The 26,963-nt window shown below is 41.3% G+C and overlaps 1 protein-coding gene across 3 annotated transcripts in view; it reads left to right on the top strand.

Moving 5' to 3' along the window:
- The window catches only part of IMMP2L (inner mitochondrial membrane peptidase subunit 2), a 468,990-nt gene that overhangs the window by 6,356 nt on the left and 435,671 nt on the right, over window positions 1-26,963 (top strand). For all 3 annotated transcript variants that reach the window (XM_079994438.1, XM_079994437.1, XM_079994439.1), the window contains exons 2-3: window positions 1,799-1,936; window positions 15,357-15,460. In XM_079994438.1, coding sequence (XP_079850564.1) covers window positions 1,802-1,936; window positions 15,357-15,460 — 239 coding nt within the window. In that variant the 5' untranslated portion in view covers window positions 1,799-1,801. The remainder of the gene's footprint in view (window positions 1-1,798; window positions 1,937-15,356; window positions 15,461-26,963) is intronic.

Raw genomic sequence — 26,963 nt, 5'->3', positions numbered from 1 at the left:
GTGGAACTACCAACAGCCCCTCTCCTACAAGTTTATCTCTAACTCCAGATTGGCAGATTTACATTCCATTACTCTAAGTTCCCAAATGAAAATAACCAAGATAACATTAATAAACTAATATAAATAATAGTTTAAAAACTGGTTGCCCATAGTCAAGCCTTTCTCAACTTTGGATCCCCAGATGTTGCTGGACGATTGGTGATGATTGGTGAGTGCTAGAAGAGATAAGAGTCCGGGAATCCAGCCATATTTACAAGATTTATTAGTTCCTTCTTGCTATTTACATGGAGCTGTGAGAGTCAGACTGCATCATGGTGAGTCAGTTGCAGAGACTGAAGAATTTCCCTTCTTCTTCCAGCATAACCACTTCCTGAACCCACCCCCCTTTCTTCCTCTGTTACGAGAGTGGCTGGGCCCTGGAAGCTGCTCCCCCCTTTCTGATTCATTGCTTCCTGACAGCCTTTCATCACCCCCCTCGTCCAAGCAAGTACGGCTACTAAGCAACGGTGGCTTATCTCTATAAGTTCCCATTCTCTCCCCCTTCTCTGCCTCCAATTCCCTGACACCTAGCTTGCAGAACTCAAGGTTAAGAAAGGCTGCAGTAGGCCAACCTATTCCTCTGTGTGATGCCTTTTCCTGAGAAGAATGAGAAAGGAAGGACAACAACGCCCATCACCTTTGCCTATTGGCTACGCTGGCTAAGACTGATGAGCTGTTGCTGATTGTAATTCAGCTATATCTGGAGAGCACTGTGTTGACTGTTCCTGTTTTAAGAGTATATGAAAAACAGGCAGCCATGCTGATCCACAAGGGGGGGAAACTCTCAAGTCCACAGATGGGCCATACCTTTATTTGGATCTAGCTAACAACAACAACACATATAAAAACATCATAAAACACCAAACATTAAAAGCTTCCAGATACAGGGGCGCCTTCAGATGTCTACTAAAAGTTGTGTAGTTCTTTATCTCCTTGACATCTGATGGGAGGGCATTCCAGAGGGAGGGCGCCACTGCCAAGAAGGCCCTCTGCCTGGTTCCCTGTGACTTGGCTTCTCGCAGCGAGGAAACCACCAGAAGGCCCTCAGCGTTGGACCTCAGTGTCTGGGCTGAACGATGGGGGTGGAGATGCTCCTTCAGGTACACAGAGCTGAGGCCTTTGAGGGCTTTAAAGGTCAGCCCCAGCACTTTGAATTGTGCTCGGAAATGTACTGGGAGCCAGTATAAGTCTTTCAGGACTGGTGTTACATGGTCTCGGTGGCTGCTCCCTGTCACCAGTCTAGCTGCCGCATTCTGGATTAGTTGTAGTTTTTGAGTCACCTTCATAGTAGCTCCACTCAGTATTCCAAGCAGGTGATTACCAGGGCATGTACAACTCTGGTGAGATAGTGCATGGGCAGGTAGGGTCTCAGCCAGCATACCACATGAAGATGGTAGACATCTGCCTGGACAGAGAATAATTGGGAATAGGTAATTAAGCTCGCCAGAAACCTTCATCGGGTTAAATGTTACGCAAAGCAGGAAGTGAGAGGATGAGGGAACATCTCTCCCATACAAAGTTTACAAGGAATGTTGAAGCCATGTGATCTCTTGTGGCCCAAAATATTGGAGATTACAGTCTGACTGGGCTATGCCTAGGATTCTGGGAGAAAACAACAACAACGGCAATCCCAGTTTGCTTTTTGTTGACAAATTGTATTTCATTACAACTAATGTTTTGCTTAAATGCTACTGTATTGAAATGACTTTGTTCCAAATTCTTGCTTTTACAGTGGCTCTACTTTTCTTCCATCTTTTAGATTATGGCACAGACCCTAGGCTTTGGGCGAAAGTACATCAAAGCCTTTTTGAAAGGCTTCTTTGTTGCTGTTCCTGTGACGGTGACTTTCCTTGACAGAGTGGCTTGCATAGCGAGAGTGGAAGGAGCTTCAATGCAGGTAACAATTCAGCTGCTTTTTGCCCAGTTCATTTTCACCTGCGTGGAGGCCTCAATTATAAATTGACAATCCAGTTTCAAAAGCAGGAGAAAAATGCATTTTTCAGCATTTTATGTAAAAGGCCTTTTCATTACAGAGAGGGCAGTTTCCACTGTGTTTGGTCAGGCAGGAGTTTCTTGTGTTTGGGGAGTGCAGAACTTAGCAGGGGTTTCCCCCCCTCCTTTTTGAGACCTATACTTCTATTTCTTTGAGAGGCTTAAGAAATTTAAAGTATTCTATCTGGCTAATTTAGAATTAAGAGAAGTATTACTTGTTCTGTCAATCATGCCTGGGTAGAATGTGGTGTTGGCAGGAGAGTTGATAAAAAGATGGCATAGCCGTGCGCTGCAGCAGAAGTTGCATTGGGAAAGATGCTATGTTTGAATTGAATTGTATTTTTCTAATAACCTAAGATGGATCTTGGATTTTAAAAAATAATTTCCCTTTCAAAACCAACTTTTCAAAGAGAGATGTTTCCATGACCACTTTCTTTCCTTTTTTGGGGGAAGGCATGCATATTTTTGGGTGGCATGCATATTTGTGGTACGACAAGGTTAAAGTACATAAAGCATTTAAAAACCATATTGTCAGGAAAGCATTGTTCAATGTTTGGATAAGATACAAAGACTTATTGGAAAATAAAACCCCAAGGTGGTTGTCACCAATGGAAGTGAAAGCTTTTAAAAGACTTAATATGGAGTCCAAATGGCCAAAATATTGGGAAATTTTGGAACAAGAGGGAGATAAATTGAAATTGCAGAGTTTTGAGAAATTAAAAAACAAAGTGCGAGACTGGCTTCATTATTATCAGATAATGAAGGCTTACAAATTGGATAAGAAAATTGGATTCCAGGTGGAAAAATCGAAATTAGAAACAGAATTGTTAGAACCCATAACTAAGGTTTTGTCAAAGATGTATAACTTGCTGCTGAAATGGAACACTCAGGATGAAACGGTGAAGTCTGCTATGATTAAATGGGCACAGGATGTTGGACATAATATTATGTTTGCTGACTGGGAACAGTTATGGACCACCGGTATGAAATTTACGGCATGTAATGCCTTAAGAGAGAATATTATGAAAATGATTTACAGGTGGTACATGACCCCAGTCAAGCTTGCAAAAATTTATCACTTGCCCGATAATAAATGTTGGAAGTGTAAAGAGACTGAAGGTACATTCTTTCACCTTTGGTGGACGTGCCCAAGGATTAAGGCTTTCTGGGAAATAATTTATAACGAAATGAAAAAGGTATTTAAATATACCTTCTTGAAGAAACCAGAGGCCTTCCTCCTGGGCATGGTTGGCCAATTGGTGCCAAAGAAGGATAGAACTTTTTTTATGTATGCGACAACAGCAGCAAGAATACTCATCGCAAAATATTGGAAGACACAAGATCTACCCACTCTGGAAGAATGACAGATGAAGATGATGGACTATATGGGATTGGCAGAAATGACTGGCAGAATCCGAGACCAGGGAAAAGAGTCGGCGGAAGAAGATTGGAAGAAGTTTAAAGACTATTTGCAGAAATATTGTAAAATTAATGAATGTTAGACTGATGTTGGACAGAAATTAAGTGGTTTCCAGCTGTAATGCTTTAAGAGATATGGAAAATAAGGTTTTGAATTAAGTAAAAACTAAAGGTGAGGATTTGCTGAATTTATAATTTGAATTGGAATATAAGAAAGGGAGGTATGAGGAGGTCCGGAAAATAAGTTAAAAGAAAATAGGTAAAGGGAAATTTTATGTGGTTTTTTTTTAGTTTTTTTTAATATTTTTTCTTTTTTTGTATTTTTGCATTTTTGTTGTTTCTTTTTTGTTGTTTTATAATGTATTATTCTGGAAAATTTCAATAAATATCTTATATAAAAAAGAGAGTTTATTCTAGAAACTTGATTCCTCCTGATCTTCTTTAATTTCTTGATGTCCTTTATTTCAGTTACACACATGGCTTGCTTTATTTGTTTTACATCATGATTTGGAACAACCCTCTTGCTTTTTCACAGGTATAATAATCCTCTCTCCTTGTACTTCTTAAACTACAAGTTGTGTAACCATACTCATTGAGTAAGATGTGCAAAAAAGGATTTATGCACTTGTATCCACTTAACACAGGGACGCGGGTGGTGCTGTAGTCTAAATCACTGAGCCTAGGGCTTGCCGATCGGAAGGTCGTGGTTTGAATCCCCACAATGGGATGAGCTCTTGTTGTTCGGTCCCAGCCCCTGGCAACCTAGCAATTCGAAAGAATGTCAAAGTGCAAGCAGATAAATAGGTACCACTCTGGTGGGAAGGTAAATGGCGTTTTCGTGCGCTACTCTGGTTTTGCCAGAAGTGGCTTAGTCATGCTTGCCACATGACCTGGAAAAACTGTCTGCAGACAAATATTGGTTCCCTCGGCCAGTAAAGTGAGATGAGCGCCGCAACCCCAGAGTCGTTCGCAACTGGACTTAACTGTCAGGGGTCCTTTACCTTTTTTTATCCACTTAACATAATCATTCATAATCAAACATAATCAGATTAAAACATGTTACATAAGCATAGAATTTTATTGTTGTGATCGGACTGTTCAGGTGTATATATTAATTTCAATATTAAAATGCTGTAAGTTTCTATTATTTTGACTAACCTGAATTTAATTGTGTCTGATTTTACTTGAGGCTTCCTTATCTGGAATGTTTATAGCGTCAGAACCCCAGGGGAGAATGCTCATTTCCTGATTAATAGACTTCTCTAGTTAAGGTAATCTTATGGTGATGGAGGGCGTGATGATGGTAAGGACCAGGACTGGAGTGCCCATGCTTTTAGTCCAGCTGGGTGCAGATCTTGAAGGTTTTGACACAGATGGCCTTTATGAGAGGCATGTTTCTGCCTGTCTCAAATGTCACTATACACCAGTATTATGTGGTGCTACGGTGGGAAACGTGCCTCGTTTCAGGATCAGCACTATTGGAGACTGTTTTGACAATTATCCAGCTCATATGTAACACAAAACCAAACCATGATTTCGAATGAATGAGCAGGTGTGCTGGTTTCTGAACTGGAGATTATGGCTGGTGTGCTCATTCCCAGGTCCTGCAGCTGCTGTGCTCTTCAGAACTAAGCTATGGTTTGACTTAATGTTACATCTGAACCTGAGTTAGGGTTAGCACCACTCCATGCATTGTAATCAAGGTTTGTTCTTGAGTTTGAAGTTTTCTGGGTGAGTGGAACTACATAGTCACTAGGAATGCATGACACAGGTCTTGGTCGTCTGCATCTTTTCAGACTGAATGTGATTGATCTCATGTTCAAATGCTCCTCCAAAATTTGTATATATCCATGAAGATGACAGGTTAGCAGGTTAGGGAGAAACCTAAACTAGAACCCTTCTCCCAGTACAGGTGTACTTATAGAAACTGAAGTTAGTGTGAACTGTACAATATGTGAACTTTGAACCTGCAGTGTTACCTATGGAGTAAAATGAGGAACTAGCGCTTGGTGTTTGAACCCATCCAAAATTATTATTATTATTATTATTATTATTATTATTATTATTATTATTATTATTATTTTATTTTATTTAAAAGACGTTATGGGATTGAATTGATAAGGATATATTCAACATCCAACTGACAGCGCTTCTGTAGGTACATGTTTTCTTTCTCTTGTTTTGCCTGAGGAAGGAAAACATGACAAATCATCTTCTTTTTCTTTTATATCACACTCCAGAGAGTGAATTATGTTGAATGTGTTTGAAAGCTATAGGATGTGATGGAAAGTGAAGTTTAGTCAGCATGACGCCTTTCACTCATCAATAACACACTTGCATCAGATATATGATTGTCTTGACTCTAAGCTTTCACCGTGCAATCCACAACGATTGGATTTGTAATAGACCTTTTAGACTCCTAGCTGGTTTTGTGCACTCATTATCCTATCTCATGCTGTGATTGAAATTAAAAGTTCTTTCAAAAAAGGAAGGAAATATGGCTTACTCTTCTCTTTTCAAATTTCCTTTTTTGTTTTTGTATTCTGAAGTCGGGAAAATGTAGTGCAGCCCTGCAATTATGGGATAATGCTGCCGTGTTAAAATAACAAACAATTTATTCCAAATCAATTAAAATACATATCATTGTTCATTTTGTGCTGATTTTGCAATTGCTCAGTGCCAGAAGCCAAATAGTTAAAACTTTTAAACCTGAGTGCAATTTACCTTATCGTGATCTCAGTTTTACATGAACTAGTATCTGATTAATGCACACCTTATTGTATCACGGTTGGATCATAATTTTCTAACCAGATTAATTTTTCAGATTATTACTGTTCTCTTGGAGCTAAGCCTTGATGCGCTCACCCAAAAAGTTATTAACATATTTCAATATTAGCATATTTACTTAATGACTTGAGCATATGTGAGACAGAATGCAGCTGGTGGGATAATTTAGTTGTTTGTTGCTATGGATTTTGTATCTTCTTTTTGTAAAGTTTGCGGGCTGGATCAGGGTTTCATGCAAATGAAACTTCTTTGTTTGTTCCATTAATTTTTATGTGTAAGCGCAAACATCACAGTACAGTGGTACCTTGGGATGCGGACGGGATCCGTTCCGGAGCCCCGTTTGCATCCTGAAGTGAATGCAAACCACGTGTTTTGCCGCTTCCATGCATGCGCGTGACGTCATTTTGACCGTCTGTGCATGCGCGCACGGCAAAACCCGGAAGTAACGCGCTCCATTACTTCTGGGTCGCTGCGGAGTGCAACCCGAAAATACTTAACTTGAAGCACATTTATCCCGAGGTATGACTGCACTCTTAATATAAACTGGGAGTGGAAAGTCTGAGGTCATTGCACATGCTGAGACATACAGGAAGTACTAGTAGTGACAGAGCATGATTCATGAGCAGGGGTGCATACTTGAATAAAATATTGGGGGGCAAGTAAGCCCTACTCCACATAACACGGCACACACCCACCGTTGGGACAGCAGTGCCCATCAACTTTGGGGGAGTCCTCTCAAATATTTTATCGGGGTGGTGACAAAGGGACCTCAGCCCCTAGAAGTTGGCTCCTATGTTCATGAGTTTCAGAAGCCAAAGATGATATGTCTTCCCCATCAGAGACCCTTTTAATACTTGAGAGGTTTAGTTCTGTTTGCTTGAGGTCACAAAACTGAAAAGTGGGCCTGTCATTTGACAGGATTTTTCAACTGGTCAGTTAAGAACAAAGGAAGATAGGATGACCTAGTCCTACCTAATGTATATTATAAATATACTTAAGTTCATTTATCCTGTAAATGCCCATTGCCAACCGCAGTTTTACAGTAAAACACAATAAGCTTTACCTTATCAAAAATGAAAATTCAGCTTTCTATTTATAAGTATGATGCCTATTGTGAAACAAAACAAGGCACGTGAAATGAATGTGTGTGGTGGTTTCTCTGACAGCGGAACAATTCAAATGCATGGCTTCCATTCTGAGTAATTTGAATGATTTTGCTCGCAGTATATTCCCTTTTAAAATAGCTTTTATTTTCAAAGGCCAGTACAAGCCTTATTCAGTCTCTGTTTTGCTCTGAGAATGAGGAATGATACAAATTACTGCTTGATTAATAAAGCAGTTTTGTGGGGAAAACCTAATAGGTAGGTAGGTGTAGAATAATAGTGAAACGTTGCAATTAACAGAGTGAGAACTGCATAACTATCCATCAGTTATGGATGGTTTTCTTTTGCATAACAACATAATATATGAATACTGAATTAGAATATAAAAAGTCTGAGGTAGAATGCTAGGAATGTTGCACCTGGCCAGAATTCCTCCAAATCTTGAATTTCGGCCTTGAAATGTATTGTTATCAGTCATCAGACATATCAGCCTGTCTTGGATCACTTCAGAGACTTTTAACAGTTCGTAGTCTGATATAAAACCAACTTCTGTAGCAATGAGAATTGTTAGAAGGAGTAGTGAGAATTCTTTCCTCTGATTGACAGCTGCTTATGCTGATGTGCTTCTAGAGTTCTCTAGAGGTTGGTAGAAAGCTATGTCTTATTCAAACTCCCAACTCAGACTGCTGTATAAAGAGAACCCTGTTACATGTTCCTTGAAGTTTGGACGTGACTTGACTTTTCTGTGGGATACAGTGAGTATTATATTCTGCATTTAAAGGACTTCACCCCCTGTGCAGGCTGCTTCAAGGTATGGCAAAGAGAGATTTCAGAATTTATATGGGAAGGGAGGAGACCCAGAATTAAACATTTGATCTTAATAGATATAAAGGACAGAGGAGGCCTCTCCCTACCAGATCTGAAATTATACTATGAGGCAGTCTGCCTCACATGGTTGAAGGACTGGTGTAAACTGCAGGACCTGGACCTCCTGGATTTGGAGGGCTTCGACAATCGATGGGGATGGCATGCTTACCTTATATACGGAAAAGCCCAAATCCATAAAAACTTCACAAACCACATAATTAGAAAGTCACTTTTCGCAGTCTGGAAGAAATACAAAGAACTGTTGGAGCCCAAAGTTCTGTGGTGGACCTCCCCAATTGAAGCTTCTGTGGTGAAAAGGAAAAATACTCAGTAAACATATAAAACTCTTTTAAAGGAAGAAGATAACCAATTAAAATTTAAAAGTTTTGAGGAATCGAGAGAATACATCTCAGATTGGTTCCAATACCATCAGGTATATGAAAAATTTAAATCTGACAAACAAAAGAGTTTCGTAACAGAAATCTCTCGATTCAAATCCGAGATAAGGTAAAGGTAAAGGTACCCCTGCCCGTACGGGCCAGTCGTGACCGACTCTGGGGTTGCGCACCCATCTCACTTAAGAGGCCGGGGGCCAGCGCTGTCCGAAGACACTTCCGGGTCACATGGCCAGCGTGACGAAGCTGCTCTGGCGAGCCAGCACCAGCGCAGCACACGGAAACGCCGTTTACCTTCCCGCTATCAAGCGGTACCTATTTATCTACTTGCACTTAAGGGTGCTTTCGAACTGCTAGGTGGGCAGGAGCTGAGACCGAAAGACAGGAGCTCACCCCGCCGCGGGGATTCGAACCGCCGACCATACGATCGACAAGTCCTAGGCGCTGAGGTTTTACCCACAGCGCCACCCGCGTCCCACAAATCCAAGATAGTAAACTCTAAAAGAAAAACCCTCTCCAAAGCACACCAACTCCTCCTTGACTGGGAAGTCAAGGAGGAAGAGGTCACTGAGGCCATCGTTAAGTGATCCCAGGACTTTGGGTATTCAATAACCATGCCACAGAAGCTTACCTCCTGGGGATCACAGATTTGGATATCCCACAAAAAAATGAAGAGTATATTTTTATATGCCACAGTGGCAGCAAGAATTCTTATCACTACAAAGTGGAAGAATGATGAAATCCCTTCTATTCATGATTGGATCCAAAAGTTAACAGATTTTCGTAGTTAGATAGTTTATCAGAAAAAAATAAAGAACAAACCAAAACAGGAATTCATCTCAAAATGGGAAGTCTTTAAAGTTTATTTGAAAAACAATTACAGTAGTTTAAACTCTGTCGCAGCGTTTGAATAACTTTAGTAATAGATTTAAGAAAGATCTGAAACCTTAGATAAATCAATAATTAGTTAATTAGTTAATTAAAGAAAAAAAGTGTACTGGCAACAAATAATAGATACAGTGGTACCTCAGGTTACATACGCTTCAGGTTACAGACTCCGCTAACCCAGAAATAGTGCTTCAGGTTAAGAACTTTGCTTCAGGATGAGAACAGAAATCGTGCTCCGGTGGCTTGGCAGCAGCAGGAGACCCCATTAGCTAAAGTGGTGCTTCAGGTTAAGAACAGTTTCAGGTTAAGAACGCACCTTCAGAACAAATTAAGTACTTAACCTGAGGTACCACTGTAATTGAAATAAGGAACGGACGGGAGGTCAGGTCTATAGTCCAAGTACCATTTTTTGTTTTATTGATTTGTAATTAATATTGTCCATATCATGGTTGGGTTTGTATTTCTTGTCTTGTTTTTTCCTTTTCTTTTTTGGTGTATCAAAAACCAAAAAAAAGGAAAAAAGAGGACTTCACCCCTCTGGGGGGCATACCCCGTTCTCTCTTGAGACATACAGATGCCAACAGTCTAGAAGGAAGGGAAAAATAAAGTATGTTGCCCTGTGCTTGCCAGTTACTGAGGAGCAGGCTGTCGGTCCATGCTGTGCATATCCTTTGCGTGCTGTGCCTGCCTGCCTGCTGCATACCCTCATATGATAATTAAATGGCAAGCTTAACTTTCCAATAGCAACCCAGATTACGATCCGTCCATTAGGAGCCCCTCCTATCCTAGGACCGAGATGGCCCTGGTTGCCCTAACAGATGATCTCCGCAGGCAGCTGGATCAAGGCAGGATGGGGCTGCTGATTCTTTTAGACCTGTCAGCAGCCTTCAACATGGTTGATCACGAACTTCTGGACCACTGCCTCGCCGTTGTGGGGATCCAGTGCACAGTCCTTCAATGGCTGCACTCATTTCTCTCTGGTTGGGGATAGAGGGTGGCGCTTGGGGGGTGGACTGTTGTTGCGCCGCTCCTTGGTGTGTGGAGTGCCTCAGGGTGCGATACTCTCCCTGATGCTTTTCAACATCTTTATGTGCCCCCTTGCCCAGCTTGTCTGGAGGTTTGGTTTGGGCTGCCATTAGTATGCTGATGACACCCAACTCTATCTGTTGATGGACGGCTATCCTGACTTGGCCCCAGATACACTGATCAGATGTTTGGAAGCTGTGGCTGGATGGTTATGTGGGAGCCGGTTGAAGTTAAATCCTTTGAAGACAGAGGTCCTTTGGCTGGGTTGGGACAATATGGGATTGGGGGGGCCAACTCCCATGTCTTGCGGGGGCGCAATTAGTGCCAGTGCCGTCCGTTAAGAGTTTGGGTGTAATCTTCGACGCCTACCTTTCTATGCAGCCATAACAAAGGTGGCATTTTTTCATCTCTGCCAAGCTAAGCAGTTGGCTCATTAGCTCTCTCGCCCTGACCTAGCCACTGTGATCCACACGACGGTCACCTTCAGGCTTGATTATTGTAACTCACTCTACGTGGGGCTGCCCTTGAGACTCACCCAGAAACTCCAGCAGGTGCAGAATGCCGTGACAAGGCTCCTTTCGGGGTCTGCCGCGGGATCACATTCACCTGGTGCTATACCAGCTGCACTGACTCCCATTGGAGTACAGGATCAGGTTTAAGGTGCTGGTTTTAACCTTTAAAACCCTATATGGCCTAGGATCCTCGTACCTACAGGACCGCCTCTCCTGGTATGTCCCATGGAGGACCTTATGGTCAAATAAAAACATCTTGGAGATCCCGGGCCACAAGGAGGTTAGGCTGGCCTCGACCTGAGCCAGGGCTTTTTCGGCTGTGGCCCCAATCTGGTGGAATGCTCTGTCACAAGAGACTAGGGCCCTGCGGCACTTGACATCTTTCCGCAGGGCCTGCAAGATGGAGCTGTTCCACCAGGCCTTTGGCCAAGGCACAGTCTGACCCCCTCTCTCCTTCTGTAATCCTCATAGAACTGTAGCCCAATGGTTGCCATTAATTTGATTCTGAATTGATTTAAAAATGTATTTTAATTAATTGACTGTGTGGTTTTATGTACACTGTGCTATTTTTACTTGTTGTTAGCCGCTCTGAGCCCGGCTTTGGCGGGGGGGCGGGGCGGTGGCGGGATATATATATATATATATATATATATATATATATATATAGTTTATTATTTATTATTATTTTCATGCATCTGGCTTGAAGATTATGTGGCTGTTTTATTCCATCATATGTTGAGTGTGAAAAGAAAGGGGATCAGAAAAGGGACAGCGGATCATCATTTTTATTGATTTCTAGTCCCAGCTTACCACTGCCAATCAGGCAGGCAGATCCAATCAGATGGGAACTCTGAAAATGCACAAAATAGCAGTACATTAGTTAGTTAGTAGGACTGAACTGAAATGTTCCCTTTTAACAGTTGATGAAATACAAGGATAAGCATTTTAGTGGGGAGGTGAATGGGGGGTGGGGGCTATAGCAGTGGCACTTCTCTCTCCATCTTCCATTTACAATAAAAAAAGCCCTTGGAATGATGCTATGTCACAATGCAGTCTTGTTCCAGAAGAAATGGGGGGCAGGAGATGGCAGCCACCAGCTTTAACATCTGGGGAAACTGGAAGTAATATACAGTGGTACCTCAGGTTACAGACGCTTCAGGTTACAGACTCCGCTAACCCAGAAATAGAACCTCGGGTTAAGAATTTGGCTTCAGGATGAGAACAGAAATTGTGCAGCGGCAGCGGGAGGCCGCATTAGCTAAAGTGGTACCGCAGGTTAAGAACAGTTTCAGGTTAAGAACGGACCTCCAGAACGAATTAATTTCTTAACCCGAGGTACCACTGTACACAGTTTGATCTCAGTTGATTACAGCCGCAGGAATTGATTCAACTCAGTTTTTTTATCAAGCTATAAGGAGATCACGATAACTTTGGTACATATTTGACAGAGACTCCTTTTGAATGAAAGACACAAATAAGTGTCTGTTGGCTTGTTAAAAACACATTTATTATACTTGGTTAGAAATCCTAATTGGGAAGCTGGAGCTTATCATTTGAGCTATGTAGGTAGGAAACATGAGGAAGTCAGTCCTTTGTGTTGTATTGAACAAAGGAATTGTGCTTGTAGAATGACTTCGACTTGGGCAACAAAGCTTTCCCTCCCTCCCCTTACTCATTCCTGCTCCTCCTCCTCCTAATCTGACCTGGGTTTCCCCACAACCCTCCAGAGCAGATTTGGATAGAGTGTGGCAAGAGGAGAGATGGGGAGTTCCATTGCATGAACAGAGGTAATTCAAGGGGTACAATTACTCCATTGATACAACCCTTTGCTTTCTCTGTTTTTTAATTTAAAAAAAACCTGTTAATCATACACAAAATCAGTAGCATCAGCAGAAGAAGCTACTACTGCAAGTGAAGAGCATAATTAAACGTTGTTTAGATTTTATGGCCTATAGCTGCTGAAATGAAGGAGAATATGAATAAACATCACTATTGACAAAATTGCATGTTACGCCTGATTACTTAATTACTCTCAGTGTGTATCGTTACATGGGAGCCAAATAAAAAAACACACCATTGTGGTATACTGGTAGTGTCTTATTAAATCAGTAAGTAATCTACTGAATATTGAAATGTTTGGTTCACTGGGTAGATCATCTCTCCCTGTATCATTCACTTGTTCCAATGACGGATGCTGCATTTTAATTTGGCTACATTCCTTTTTTTAATAATCTGTACAACTGATTTAGGTCTGTGTATTTTCCCGGACAACACCATTTGCACATCTTCTTCCTGCCCACAATCTGATCAGTTCTCCATCAAGATTTGAGATATGGAGCTGGTGCATGACCAGATGTGTTTCTTTTTGAAGGAGGATGGTGACAGGGCCACATGATAGCTATTCGGATCTCCACTAATGCAAATTATCACCTGTCTTAGGAAAGAGCTGTATGGCAGGAACAACCCAGGCCTCTTGCTGTGGAGATTCTCACCTGCTCTGCTCCCAGAACTAATAGAGGGGGGAAAAAATTCATATGGAGAGGTTGCTCTCCTAGACAGCTAGAATCTGTGTAGACAGAATTATGAAACTGTGTACTTATAAGAACTTATACATATAGGAACCAAGCATTTTTAAAACTCTGCCTCTGTCCAGGATACCTGATCTCATCTTAGTCATCAATTCCAGCCTGGAAAAGTACATGAAGGAGGAAAGGGGGGGGGGGGAGTGTGACTTGCAGCATCTTCAACTCTCTGTACTTTCTTTCCCGCTTCCTCATCTTTACACTGCTGACCTCAGTCTGGAAAAGTGGGCAGAGGGCCACTGGGGAGCAGAGATGGATTTAGGGTAGCACAACTGTTTCCGCTGCACTGGGAAGACATTGCAGGGCATCACAATGGTGGCATTGTAAATTGAACAGAACAAGGTGGGGGGGGGGAGAGAGCTGAATTTTGGACTTGCACATCACTGCTGAAATTTGAAAGACCAAAGTTTACCCCTGCTGGGGAAGAAACCCTGAGAGCCACAGGTATCCCACAGATTGCCCACTTATGTGCTAGCTTGTGCTACTTTTAAATCTTCTGGAATAACTCCTAATAGGTCTAATTGACAGCAGGGAATTCTATCTTGTAGGGGCCTTGGTTGAAACAAATGTGCCCCTTTTCTGTTGTTCGGTGTCAGACCTTGTGGACCCTTATGTAATGCGTCCTCATTGGGTCTTATGCACTTCATGTCTTTATGTGTGCACACACAAACCAAGCATTTTTGAAAACTCTGCCTCTGAAATTTTTTGTGATAGCTGTTTCTGTTGAGTCCATATTGGACTCCTAACAAATACCCGACAATAACCTCTACTGCTATTTATTTCCTGCATTAGACTAATGCTATGGAGAAAAATATCCCAGTTTGCTTTGTAGGAAGATGTTTTTGTTTCTGTTTTTGAAACTCATTAATGAGCAGCAAAGTGGAATACACTTTCAGTATAGAAATGTTATTTGTTGGACTGGGAACACTTCCTTCAGATTAGGAACAGTATTTTTAATCTCATGGTTTCCTGTATTCATTTGTTGTGTCTTATTTTTGTCATTGTCAGGGCAAAATGAAACTGCTCTTTCATTTCTTAACAAGTCATAAATCATTTTTACTATGGGGGTATTCACTATTTTCATACTGATGAGTTGTTTATGTAAGCACATAGTCTCCCCCCGCCCCTGCATTTTGCTATGGAAGCGCACCATCTTGCAATTGGTTTTGTGTTAGTCGTAGATCAACAAAACCTATCGTATAGAACATCTGAAACCCTTTCGTATAATGGGTGTTTCAACAACCTTTGCATAATGTTATCAATATACATCTCATTGCATATTCCATTCTCTATACTTGATTTCACTTTGGTGAGCAGTAACATTCCCCGTGACCTTAAGGGTGAATTTTGTGATATTGAGAGATGTATCTGTGGCACAGAAGTTACTTCTCAGCTTCCTTCCTGTCAGTTTTCCCTGTGAAGCAACAAAACTCTCTTTTGTAGCCTGAGCTTATAGAGCAGCTTGATGGGGTTGAAATAGAGTGGTATGTTGGGAAATTCTATTTTAAAGGAATGACAGGCAGATGCATGTGTAAGTTTATTAACTGGGTTGCATCAGTAGCCCAGGTGTTCTTTAAAATAAATGAACATTATCTTAAAATGCAGTCTGAGATGATCAGGGGGTGGTGGTTCTCCTTATAGATAATATATTCCATGGACTATACATATTAATTTTAGTTGACTGAATTTTGCTTTTCATACAACAGAACTCTCATCTCTCTCTGTCTCTTTTTATCTTCTTCTCAGCCTTCTTTGAATCCTGGAGGAAGACAGGAATCTGATGTAGTTCTTTTAAACCACTGGAGTATTAGAAATTATGAAGTGCAACGTGGAGACATAGTTTCACTGGTGTAAGTAACTAAACTAAACTTCAATATATCTGCATTCTCCTTTGGTCCATTAATGTTCTTCAAAGGTTTTCATGTGAAATGCTGTTACGCAGTTATGGCTGCAGACAAGAACACGACAGATTCGTTGCATGGGTAACATATTCAATTATTACTGTTGAATTCCAGATCTTCAAAGCGTTTATCATCATGCATTTGAAAGCACAATGCCAGTATATGTGGCAATACATTACTTGTGAATAAGAAATGCAAATGTAAGCAGCCTGCAGTGATGCAGCATTAATAATGATAATTATATAAATAATAAGACCACAGTGAAAGCTGGTAGAAAAATATGTTGAATTGGTTGGATTAAAGATTTAGATATGTTGCCTCCTAAGCAGATTCCTCTTAGTGTGGAACACAATACTTGATCTGCTTTGATGTAGATGTTGGCATTGCTCCATTTCAGGAAGAAGTATGATGTGGAAGTTGGACCAAAATTGGTCATTCCTGAAACATTCTTGAATCAGTTGTTGACTTATTCATGGAGTGAGTAGCCATTAGGTGGCACTGTTTCTCTGTTCAATGCTTCCCTCCATTTAGATAATGTAAACTGTCCTGCTCTTAATGCAATGTAGAAATGGAATGTCGAATTGTGCAGAACAGACACAATGACATTAAGTGAATTGATGGTACATGCTCTAATGACAAAATTTATTTTTTAGCTTTATAATCAATGCATGCACTGAACAGACAGCTATGAGAGTTGTCTTTGGTTTTCCCCTGCTGAAAGTTGTCCACATTGGAACTGGTTGTTGGGAAAGGTATATTTTTTATGTATACTGTTAGAAATTCTCAGAGTACACAAGTAGCGTTTATTGGTTGTTTATGTATTAGCAGCTTGCTGTTGCATTTTGCAATAATGCTATTATGACTTTTTTTTGGTGATGATCTTTCAGCGGTAATGTTGTGAAGCTCATTCTTATTTATGTGCTTATTATATGCATAGTTGCTGCTTATGTCTGATAAGGCTCCAAAAACAGGATGCAACAAACCCACTCATAAGTAAGATTAATGCACAGATACCCATTTTCAACGACCTTGTGTTGGAGGGACTGTAATTACTTTGTGGAGGAGCAAGAAAACAAAGCACTCAGGCACAAGCACTGTCGAGGGAAAATCTGCCATCTTTGCCCTTTGTTGCCTCCTTTGACCTTCCATGTCCTTCATGGGCTACTTTGGACTTCCACGTGCTACAGGATAAAGCTTTCTCCCTCCCCCTAAAAAATAACATTCAGGATTGCACAGCAATTTTTCTTGGTTCTTTCTCCTCCCAATGTCAAGAGAAACCTCACCAGTCATGTGTATGGGAAAGGGGTAACCTTTCTTGAAAGGTTCCCAGGCCCCTTGGCTCTGTAAGGGTCTGGCTTGATTTGTAAGCCTCAGACAGTTGAGGAGAAGTAGGAGGAACATGCAGTGGTGGTTGAAGGCTGGTACCCAGGGATGGAGAACTGCGGTTCCTCCCCTTCCGATTCCAGGGTGCCCAGAGGGGGAAACTGACTTGCTGGTTCTTCCTGATACACTGCTCACATAGCCCAGAGCCTCATTTTGGAGGGAGAAGACTGCAGCCAGCTGGTGTGGGTAGCTGAGCAGGAGACAGTGGTGGCTGAACTGGAGTCAGAGGGGCAGAGGGTCTTGTTCCCAAGATCCAGGTGCTGTCTTTTTTTAGGTGGGATCAGACAAAGTGTGCATCTGCACACATGGAATTTCCATAAGGCAAGGGAGTCTTGCAAGTGAACTTGTCATAGCCTGTTGTTAAAAGCTGGGTGGGAGAGCCATGCCAATGGATGAGACATCTTCATTGCTTCTGTCCAGTTCTGAATCTCATGCCTTGGCTTTGGAATAATGACTAATGGACCCTTGGTGTACTGCTGAGCCTTTGCTGTTACTTGCCAGAATAAATATCTCTTTCTTATGTTAAGGTGCATGGTAAGATTCTATACACTACTGTGTTTCCCAAACACTTGGTTTCAAAGGATAGTTGTGGTTATGGTGGAAGTGATGCCCTAGTGGTGTACATCAATCAAAGGTTACAATAAAGACTATAACATTGTACGAACCCTTCTGAATAAATGGAATTTTGGAAACCTGAATCTGATAATGCTTCGTTTTTATGGAATGTCATTACTTTATGTTATATTTCAATAAACTTCTCCCCAAAAGATTATGATCTGCTGAGAAGTTCAACAATGTGTTGTGAATTCTTTGGGTATCTTATTTCCTAACTGTTATGCCCCATTTTCTGCCATTAAAAGTGGCACCTGAAGTGGCGTACAAGCACAATAAAATAAAAATAGAACATAAATGAAGCAAAAACCCAGAAACAAAGTAAATTAATAACTAGCCCAGTCAGCTTAAAATTCTCTGCAGAGGAAACCAAATGGATGCAGCTTTTTGGTAGTCATAAATACTAGGCAGCGAAATGTAGTGTAAGTTATTGATGGTTTGAAATAAAGCATGCAGTGTCAGTACATCCATAAATAATAGCCTCTTTAGTAAATTATTAGCTGAAAATGTTGGTGTTAAATCTGCTGCATCTGATCATTATTGTTTTTGAAATACGACTGACTGTAATCAGCAGCTGCTCTTTCCAAAGACATACAGCGCTTACTGATTGGAATTGTTGTGGTGGAATTATCCTGAATTAAGCCTCCCCATTCCTCGCCTGATTTCATTCCACCACACTACCTAGGCACACCTTATTTTAGTTAGAGATAGCAGACATTAATCTTTGGGTTTCAGTATACTGTAGACAAAATGAAGACATAGTAGAATTGGTTAAACTGAGGGGGGAAAAGAATAATTTAAGAACATTGTCAAAACTGCAAGAGAAATTTGAGGAGGTATCCCAGCATACAGTTCTTTCCGCTATTTAAAATTTAGTGTGAAATGGTGGTTTACTAACAAAAATAAACCACAGTTCTGTAATGCAACAGGTACTGTAGTGTAAAAGGAATGTTTGAAATTGAGAAAGAAGCATTAGCATTGTAACCAGTAAAACTAATGCAATAATCTCATGTTTGAATGCAACCTAGGTGCCATTAAGCAAGCTTGGGTAATAAAGAACTTTTAATGGCTCAGACCAAATAGAAACAGATTCTTGGTTCTAAATGTTTTCTGAATGCTTTAAAGGCTATATTTACAACACAAAATTACAAATAAATTTAGTCTCCCTTGATATTTTCTAGTGTCTCATAGTTTGAGCCTCTTTTGTAACTCAACTGGTGCTCAAACCAAATGTTCTCTGAAACCATTATAGTTAATATCCATTGATAATCTTATTCATTCTGATAGTCTCAAGTATTGTCTGTTGTAATTATGCAGCACTGTCCACATCATCTAAGGTTTGTGATTAGAGTAAGTGAATCCTAAGAGCATTAAATACATCAGTAAACCTTTGGAGTGCTCTTCTGATCTATGATAAGCAGCTTTCCCAAACTAAGGAATAGAAAGGAATAGGAGACCAAAAAAGAAAAGAAAGAAATAAGTTAAGAAATTTGTAGCTTGAAAGGACCAATTTAAAAATTTAAAAACATAAATTAAGCAAATCTGAACACCCACCCTAATCTTTCTCTCAAGGGTTTGCCAGTATTTTCTCTGCAATTGCTTTCTTCTGTGTTAAAATGATGCATATGGCTCTTTAGGAATTCTTAAAGTTGCATCAAGATGGGAAATCACCAGCATAAATATCCCATTTAGTATAGAAAAGCACAGCTGTTGCTATATTTTAATTGGAAGCCTTGGTGCTGCCTGACTACCAAGCGAGACACAGATTCCCCTTTACAGATACATGCATTGGCATGGTTACAATGGCTTCTCCAGCCGAATAACATGTAAGGATTTGCACCCATGCAGTTCTTCTGAATCACCTTTTCCTGAAACCAGTGAGCAGATGGCAAAACAGTTATGATACAGAAAGCAACTGTCACTCCCCTGCTGCATCCATTCTTTTCTCTTTCTCTCATAATACTAGCACTCAGGTCATCCAATTAAACTGATTGACAGAATATTCAGGACAGACAAAATGGAGTACCTCACACCATCATATAATCAATTTGCTGCCGCAAGATGATGTGATGGCTACTAACACAGATGGCTTTAGAATGGGGTTTAGCAAATCCATAGATGAAACATCTGTATCAATACTGTTAGTTATATGCAACCTCCAGGCTCAGAGTTAGTATGTCCTTAAGTACCAGTTGATGGGAGGAACAACTCCCCAAATCTTGCCCTCTTGCCTCCTTGTGGCCTTCTAGAAGCATCTTTCACCACTGTGGGGAGCAGGATTTTGTCTGATCCAACATCATTCCCAGGGACGCAGGTGGCGCTGTGCGTAAAACCTCAGGCCTAGGACTTGCTGATCACATGGTCGGCGGTTCGAATCCCTGCGGCGGGGTGCGCTCCCGTCGTTCGGTCCCAGCGCCTGCCAACCTAGCAGTTCGAAAGCACCTTCGGGTGCAAGTAGATAAATAGGGACCGCTTACCAGCGGGAAGGTAAACAGTGTTCCGTGCGCTGCGCTGGCTCGCCAGATGCAGCTTGTCACGCTGGCCACGTGACCCGGAAGTGTCTGCGGACAGCGCTGGCCCCCGGCCTATAGAGTGAAATGGGCACACAACCCTAGAGTCTAGCAAGACTGGCCCAAACGGGCAGGGGTACCTTTACCGTTACCTTTACCTTTAACATCATCCCCAGATGTTCACATATTACAGTGGTACCTCTACTTACGAATGTGATCCGTTTCGGGGTGCTGTTCGCACCCCAAAAAGTCTGTAAGTAGAGTGCCACTACTGCGCATGCGTGAAACGCGTTAGAGCATTTTTGCACATGTGTGAAGCACGCAGATCGCAGGTCGAACCCAGAAGTAAACACTTCTGAGATTTGCTGCGTTCGTAACCTGAAAAGACGCAACGTGAAGCAAACGTAACACGAGGTATGACTGTACTTATTTACATGATGGATTTCAAAACCGTCTTTCAGGATAAATTGTCCTTTGAAGGCAGTTTATGATGGTCCAAAATAAATGTAATAATTTGCACAAAAACAATGAGAAGAGCAAACAAATGAATAAAGCAATTCACCAGCAAATAAAACAACTTTAAAATTGCAGTGGCAATGGCAGATATAACAGGTATGAATATATAGAACCGTAAATCATACAAAAGCCAACATGAATGAAAAAGTCTTTAGGGCCTTCACAAATGCCAGTCTGAGAGGGGAGGCAGGAAGAGTGAATGAATTTCCCTGTGAGGATATTCTAGAGATGCAGGGCCATCACAGAAAAGGTAGTTGCTAGCCTAGCAGCCCCTCCAGGTGGACCAGGAAGCAGAATCTCAAATGTTGAAATCGAGACCTTGGTGGTTCATACAAGTTCAAGTAGTTTTTCAGGTAGCCTGGTCTTAGAACATTTAGAGTTTTACAGGTTAATGCCAGCACGTCAAATTGGGCTTGGAAACAAATAGGCAGCCAGAGAAAATGGTGTAATGTGATTAGGGCTGGGTGATAATATTGTCCTAAGCCGTTTTGAAGTCCATATTGTGATATTGGTGTCATAACTTTTGACCTGGAAATATATCACGAATAAGGATGTGTGTTATGCAAAAATCACAATCAGGAAAAAACAACCATGAAGCCAGCCATTGCCTCTACATAGCTCCATCCTTATTTCAGACATTGTAATATATCAGCATATCACTTGGCTATGAGTGATCGCCAAAGAAGAAGAATATCACAATGTTTATTTATCTGGTGATATATCATGATGTTGAAAACCAGATATTGCCCAGCCCTACTGCTCACCTCTACATAGTTCCATCCTTATTTCAGGCATTGTGATATATTGGTATATCACTATGCTTTGCCCAGCCCTAAATGTGATCAGAATGCCTAGCTTCTACAAATGTTCTTGCTGCCACATTTTGCAAGAACGGAAGCTTCCAAACCATTTTTTAAGGTAGACACACATAGAATCCATCAGGGTCATGTTTTTGTTTTTTTAAAATATATTAAGAGGTTTTTTTTTGTTTTTGTCTTAATTTTGTCCTGTATAGCAAGCATTTAATCTCTCTCTCTCTCTCTCTCTCTTGTAAGGACACAGAATTGGGGTCCTAATTTCACATTAAAGAGTTTAGCAGCAATGCCAAGCCTTTTGAACTTTGAGGTTATGTGGATTAATGCAAATGTGCCCCCCCCCCCCCGTTTTTGTTTTTAAAAGCCAGCCTTTAGTTGTCAATATCCTCTAGCAGGGAAGAACACTGTAGGAGTGCATGATCATGCATTTAAATACGTTTCCACAGCATCTCGGCTGTAAGGTCATATCCAACAGCAAGTTAAAAATAGACTATGTTGAGTGTAAAGGGGAAGTTAAGCAGACACAAACAATGCAGCAGGCCTTCTGGGTATACAGGATGCCATTATCCTTCGCTTGCTAGTATTATATTTTCTCTCTTTGCAGTAGAGGCCACATTTCCCTTGCTACAGCTGTTATAGAGCTTGTTACAGCATAGATACTGTTTCTAATTTTATTGGTTTTCTCTAAGCAACACATACGACACGACACAAGTAATATGTTTACAGTGTATTGTTTTCGAAAGGCATGCCTTTGATAAATGTGCCCAGTGTATCACTGCAAGTTTACAAAGAGTACTGAACCACACAACTGAAGTCTGGGAGTTATACACAGTTTGGCCAAATATTTATTCCACAACCAAAATCCCTTCTTAGCCAGTCATTGTTGACGATATTGGGCTAGATGGTCTTCTTAGATATAATACAACTTTTAATGTTATTACATTGCTTTTTTGCTTTATTTCCCGTGTTCCACCAGTGATGGATGTTGAAGGACAGTGTAAGAATACATATCTTGAAGATCAGGCAGTTTTGATATAGAGGACTACCTTATTTCAAAGGTCTAGTGAAACTGTCTGCTTTCCATCTCCCTTTCATTTTCTGCTTAGACATCTTTTTTGGGATAAAGCAATGTTAAGTTTACAGTAATGAATATTTCCCTTTAGAAAGACTTTGCATGTCAGCAAGCTGCTTAGATGCATAAATTTATAAGATTGGAACTGGGGTGTTTTAACCAGCAGCGCATATTGTATGTTCGTATCACATAATAATGGGCTTAATTAATGATCACTTTCTCTTTAACCCTTTCAACTATTCTCCATCAGGTGTTTCTTGACATCTTGATTGAAACAGCTTGTCTTGTGTTGGGGAAATGTTGCCAATTTAATTGGTACCTAAGCTTTTCACCTTGAATTTACCTTTAATGTAGGCACAATGCATAATGTACTATTATACTATTATTTAGAGGTAACCAAGGGCGTTTGCCACTCAGGGAAAAATATGTTTCGAAAATGGAGATAAAATCAATAAGTAAAACTTTATAAATTGATGGAAATTGTACCTGTTCCTTCTGGTTTGGTGACAACATAGATATGTGGAGTCAGACTCTCTATGCAGAAATATATGTGAAAGCTTAAGAAGGGCAAGATTTGCTTTGCTTTCAAAGTGAGGCCTCTGTTCACCGAGTTGTGAATTTCATGGGTGTTTTTATTATTATATTTATATCTCACTCTTGCTCCCAGGTGCTCAGCATGTAGTTTTACCATTTCACAATCTTTCCTCACAACAACCCTGTGAAGTAGGTTAGATTGAGATATGTTGATTGGCACAAGCTCACCCAGTGAGCTTCATGGCTGAGTGGGGATATGGGCTTCTAACCACTGGGTCAAACTTTTCATTAAATAGTATTCATTAAATAGTTTCCAGCACCCACAGCACTCAGTTCTAATACTTAGGAATCCTAGATGATGACCATTTCATACAGTGTAGATTGCTTGCAATGGCATTAATAATAATAATAATAATGTATTTATATGCCACCCATCTGACTGGATTGCCCCAGCCACTCTGGGTGGCTTCCAACAAATTAAACAATTAAGCACAGTTAAACTTCAAACATTAAAGAATGTTTCTATACAAGGCTGCCTTCAGATGTCTTCTGAAAGTCAAATAGTTGTTTGTTTCCTTGACATCTGATGGGAGTGCGTTCCACAGGGTGGGTGTGACTACCGAGAAGGCCCTCTGTTTGGTTTCCTGTAATATTCACTATAGGAATCAATGTGAAACTCACGTACAGATTAGAGCATTTGATGACAGATACACACATTCTTCTTCATGTATTTGAGAGTAGGGAAGGACCTCTGCAGTTGCCCCCCCCCCAAAAAAAAAAGAAAAAAAGGGGGGGAGTCCAGTTACAATATACAATGTTGACGTTTGCATGGGTTTTGTGTTAATTCTTCTATGGAAGTGGTCTGTCCTTTTTTTCTACACGAAAAGCTCAATTATATGCAAAGATGCACATGTCAAAAAACATTCTGTACTACTTATCAGCTCTCATTTTCTTTCAATGACACCATTTAGATTTAAATGCATTTGGTGTGTAAGCAGAATTCATATGCTTGGCTTAAGTATAACTCATTGAAGGGTTCCTAAATGGTACATCCTGCAATTTAATATTTATGATTCTCATAATATTGCTAAGCTGGCCTAAGGGAGTCTTGTTACCAAGCTAAAAGATGTGAGGTCAGCTGCAACTGACTGTAACAGTATTTAAACGATTAAGCCATTTGTGGAAGAATGAATTCTGCAAACAAATATCCTGTACAACAAACTACCCATTCATTGTTTCTCTCATGGCAAAGAGAATAATCCTGTGATTAAAATATTACATTAATTATATACATATGACTTGGAATTATTAATATATTGTTTAAACTAGAAAACAGACGACACAAAATTTCAGCTGTACATAAACGATGTTCAGAGAATCCATTGTTTTCTAATGAAGGCCACCTGAAGTTAATCATTCACTGCTTGAAGCAGATTACTCTGCTTATTTTTCCAAATTCGTTGAACAAAATGATAAAACTATTGCTTTTTGTTTCTATTTTAATCTATAGGTGGGACTTTTTGTTCATACCCTAATGTACTTTAGCTTCATCAAAGCTTCTGGAAGGAATTAAGGACCAATAAAGATAAAGAGTTTCTGTAGACTGAGGTTCTCAACTGTTGTTCTATGACACCATCACCAGATAAACACATAGTGCGGGGAATGAAAGGACTAGGCACACAGAGATTGCTAATCCTGATTTATTTCATTTATAAAAAAAATATAAATACTGTATAAAAGGTAAAGGTAAAGGTACCCCTGCCCGTACGGGCCAGTCTTGACAGACTCTGGGGTTGTGCGCCCATCTCACTTAAGAGGCCAGGGGCCAGCGCTGTCCGGGTCACGTGGCCAGCGTGACATCGCTGCTCTGGCGAGCCAGAGCCGCACACGGAAACGCCGTTTACCTTCCCGCTGGTAAGCGGTCCCTATTTATCTACTTGCACCTGGAGGTGCTTTCGAACTGCTAGGTTGGCAGGCGCTGGGACCGAGCAGCGGGAGCGCACCCCGTCACAGGGATTCGAACCGCCGACCTTTCGATCGGCAAGCCCTAGGCGCTGAGGCTTTAACCCACAGTGCCACCTGCGTCCCTTATACTGTATAGTAAAATACTATAAATACTGTATAGTAAAATCATAAAAAATTTAAAAAGCTTAAGCAAAAGAGTTAAAACAAACATCAGTAGATCGTGGGGTGTGTGTGTGTCTTAAATTGCCCACATAGGCCTGGCAGAATAGAAAGGGCATTTAAAAGTTGGTGCAGAAGGTGCCCTCTGAAACTCTGTTGGCAGGCTGCTCCATAGGACAGGGCCGGTTTCTATAAAGATTTGGTTTTTTGTTGTTGACAAACAAGCCTAACCAACTTGGGGAACTCAGTGGCGTAGCGTGGGTTGTCAGCACCTGGGGCAAGGCAAGTAATTTGCGCCCCCTAACCCGTGGATTTGTGCCCCCTAACCCTAACCCCCAGATGTTGCACCCGGTACGGCTGGCCCCCCTGCACCCCCCACGCTATGCCACTGGGGGAACTTGCAAACAATTAGCAGAGAACAGAAAAACAGTCAAAAAGCAAGGAGCAGCAGCAGGAGGATCCAGTGATTGACCGTGTGTCCCCTGCACCCCAAATTTGGATAGCAATTTCCATAGGGATAACCATGTTAGCCTGTTGCAGAAAAAACAGCAGTCCTTGTAGCATAGTCTTCTTCAGCCTGGGGTCCCCACCAGCTTTGCAGTGGTTTCAGTCCTACCTGGTTGGTCACTTCCAGAGGGTGATGCTTAGGGAATGCTTTTCAGCCCCATGAAACCTTCAATGTGGGGTTTGTCAGGGTTCAGTTTTATCTCCCATGCTGTTTAAGAGCTACATGAAACCACTGAGTGGGGTCATCTGGAGATTTGGAGTACATTGTGAGCAATATGTTGATGACACAAAGGTCTGCTTCTCCTTTACACCAGCAAGTGTGGCAGTGGATACGTTGGACCGTTGTCTTGCCTCCGTAATGGGCGGGATGAGAGCCAACAAACTGAAGTTCGGTCCAGAAAAGACTGAGACACTGTTAGTGGGTGGATTTCTAGGCGGCATGGGTGGGAGGTTGTGTCTCTGAAGGAGCAGGCATGTAGTTTCTGTATCCATTGCTGTCACTTGAGTCTGGCCTTGGTGGCATGGAATTCCATCCTTCCACTTCATCTGGTGGCCCAGCTGCACTTCATCTGGACAGAGATAGTCTATCCTCTGTTTCTATGCTCTACGTTAGATCACGGCAATGCATTATACAGGGGGCTGCCTCTGAAGATAGATTGGAAACTTAAGCTAGTGCAGAATTCAGTGGCCAGATTGCTCACTGGGGCAAGACGGTTTGAGTACACAATGCCAATCCTGGCCTGATGGCATTGGCAGCCAAATTGTTTCTGACCTATAAAGCCTTAAACAGCTCAGGACCGCAGTACCGCAAGGATGGCCTCTCACCATATGAGCTGACTTGGAACCTGTTATCATCATCTGAGGCCTTTCTTCATGTGCCTCCTCCACAGGAGCTCCAGAGAGTGGCAACATGAGAATGGCCTCTTTCTGTGGTGGCTTCCCCCTTGTGGCATGCTCTCCCCAGGGAGGCAAGCCTGGCACCTTTGTTAGCTTTGGCTAATTAAACCATCTATGACCTTTTAAACTGTGTCTGGGTTTGTTTTTGTTTGTTGTTATGGCGTGTATGTTCGTGTTTTTATATTGTAAAGCCCCTAGTGATCTTCGGATGAAGGGTGTTATAGAACTTTAATAAATTCCCATCATCTCCTGCATAGGGATGATGAGAGTTTCGTCAACAGCTATTGTTGGACTATAACGTTGGAAAAAGTAACATTGATTATGTTGTAAGCTTCTGTGGACATCAGCTGAAGTGGACTCCACATAGAGTTCTGCTATAATGAATTGTTGGCCTTAAAAGCTCTTTGATATTTTCCCCCTACTGCAATCTGGGCCTTGGGAGGTATCTGATGAAGTCAACTCCTGACACTTCTTCTGCCCTG

This window comes from Podarcis cretensis (genome assembly GCF_951804945.1).
Source record: "Podarcis cretensis genome assembly, chromosome: 10".
NCBI lineage: Eukaryota > Metazoa > Chordata > Lepidosauria > Squamata > Lacertidae > Podarcis > Podarcis cretensis.
This window is presented reverse-complemented; position numbering and strand designations above follow the sequence as displayed.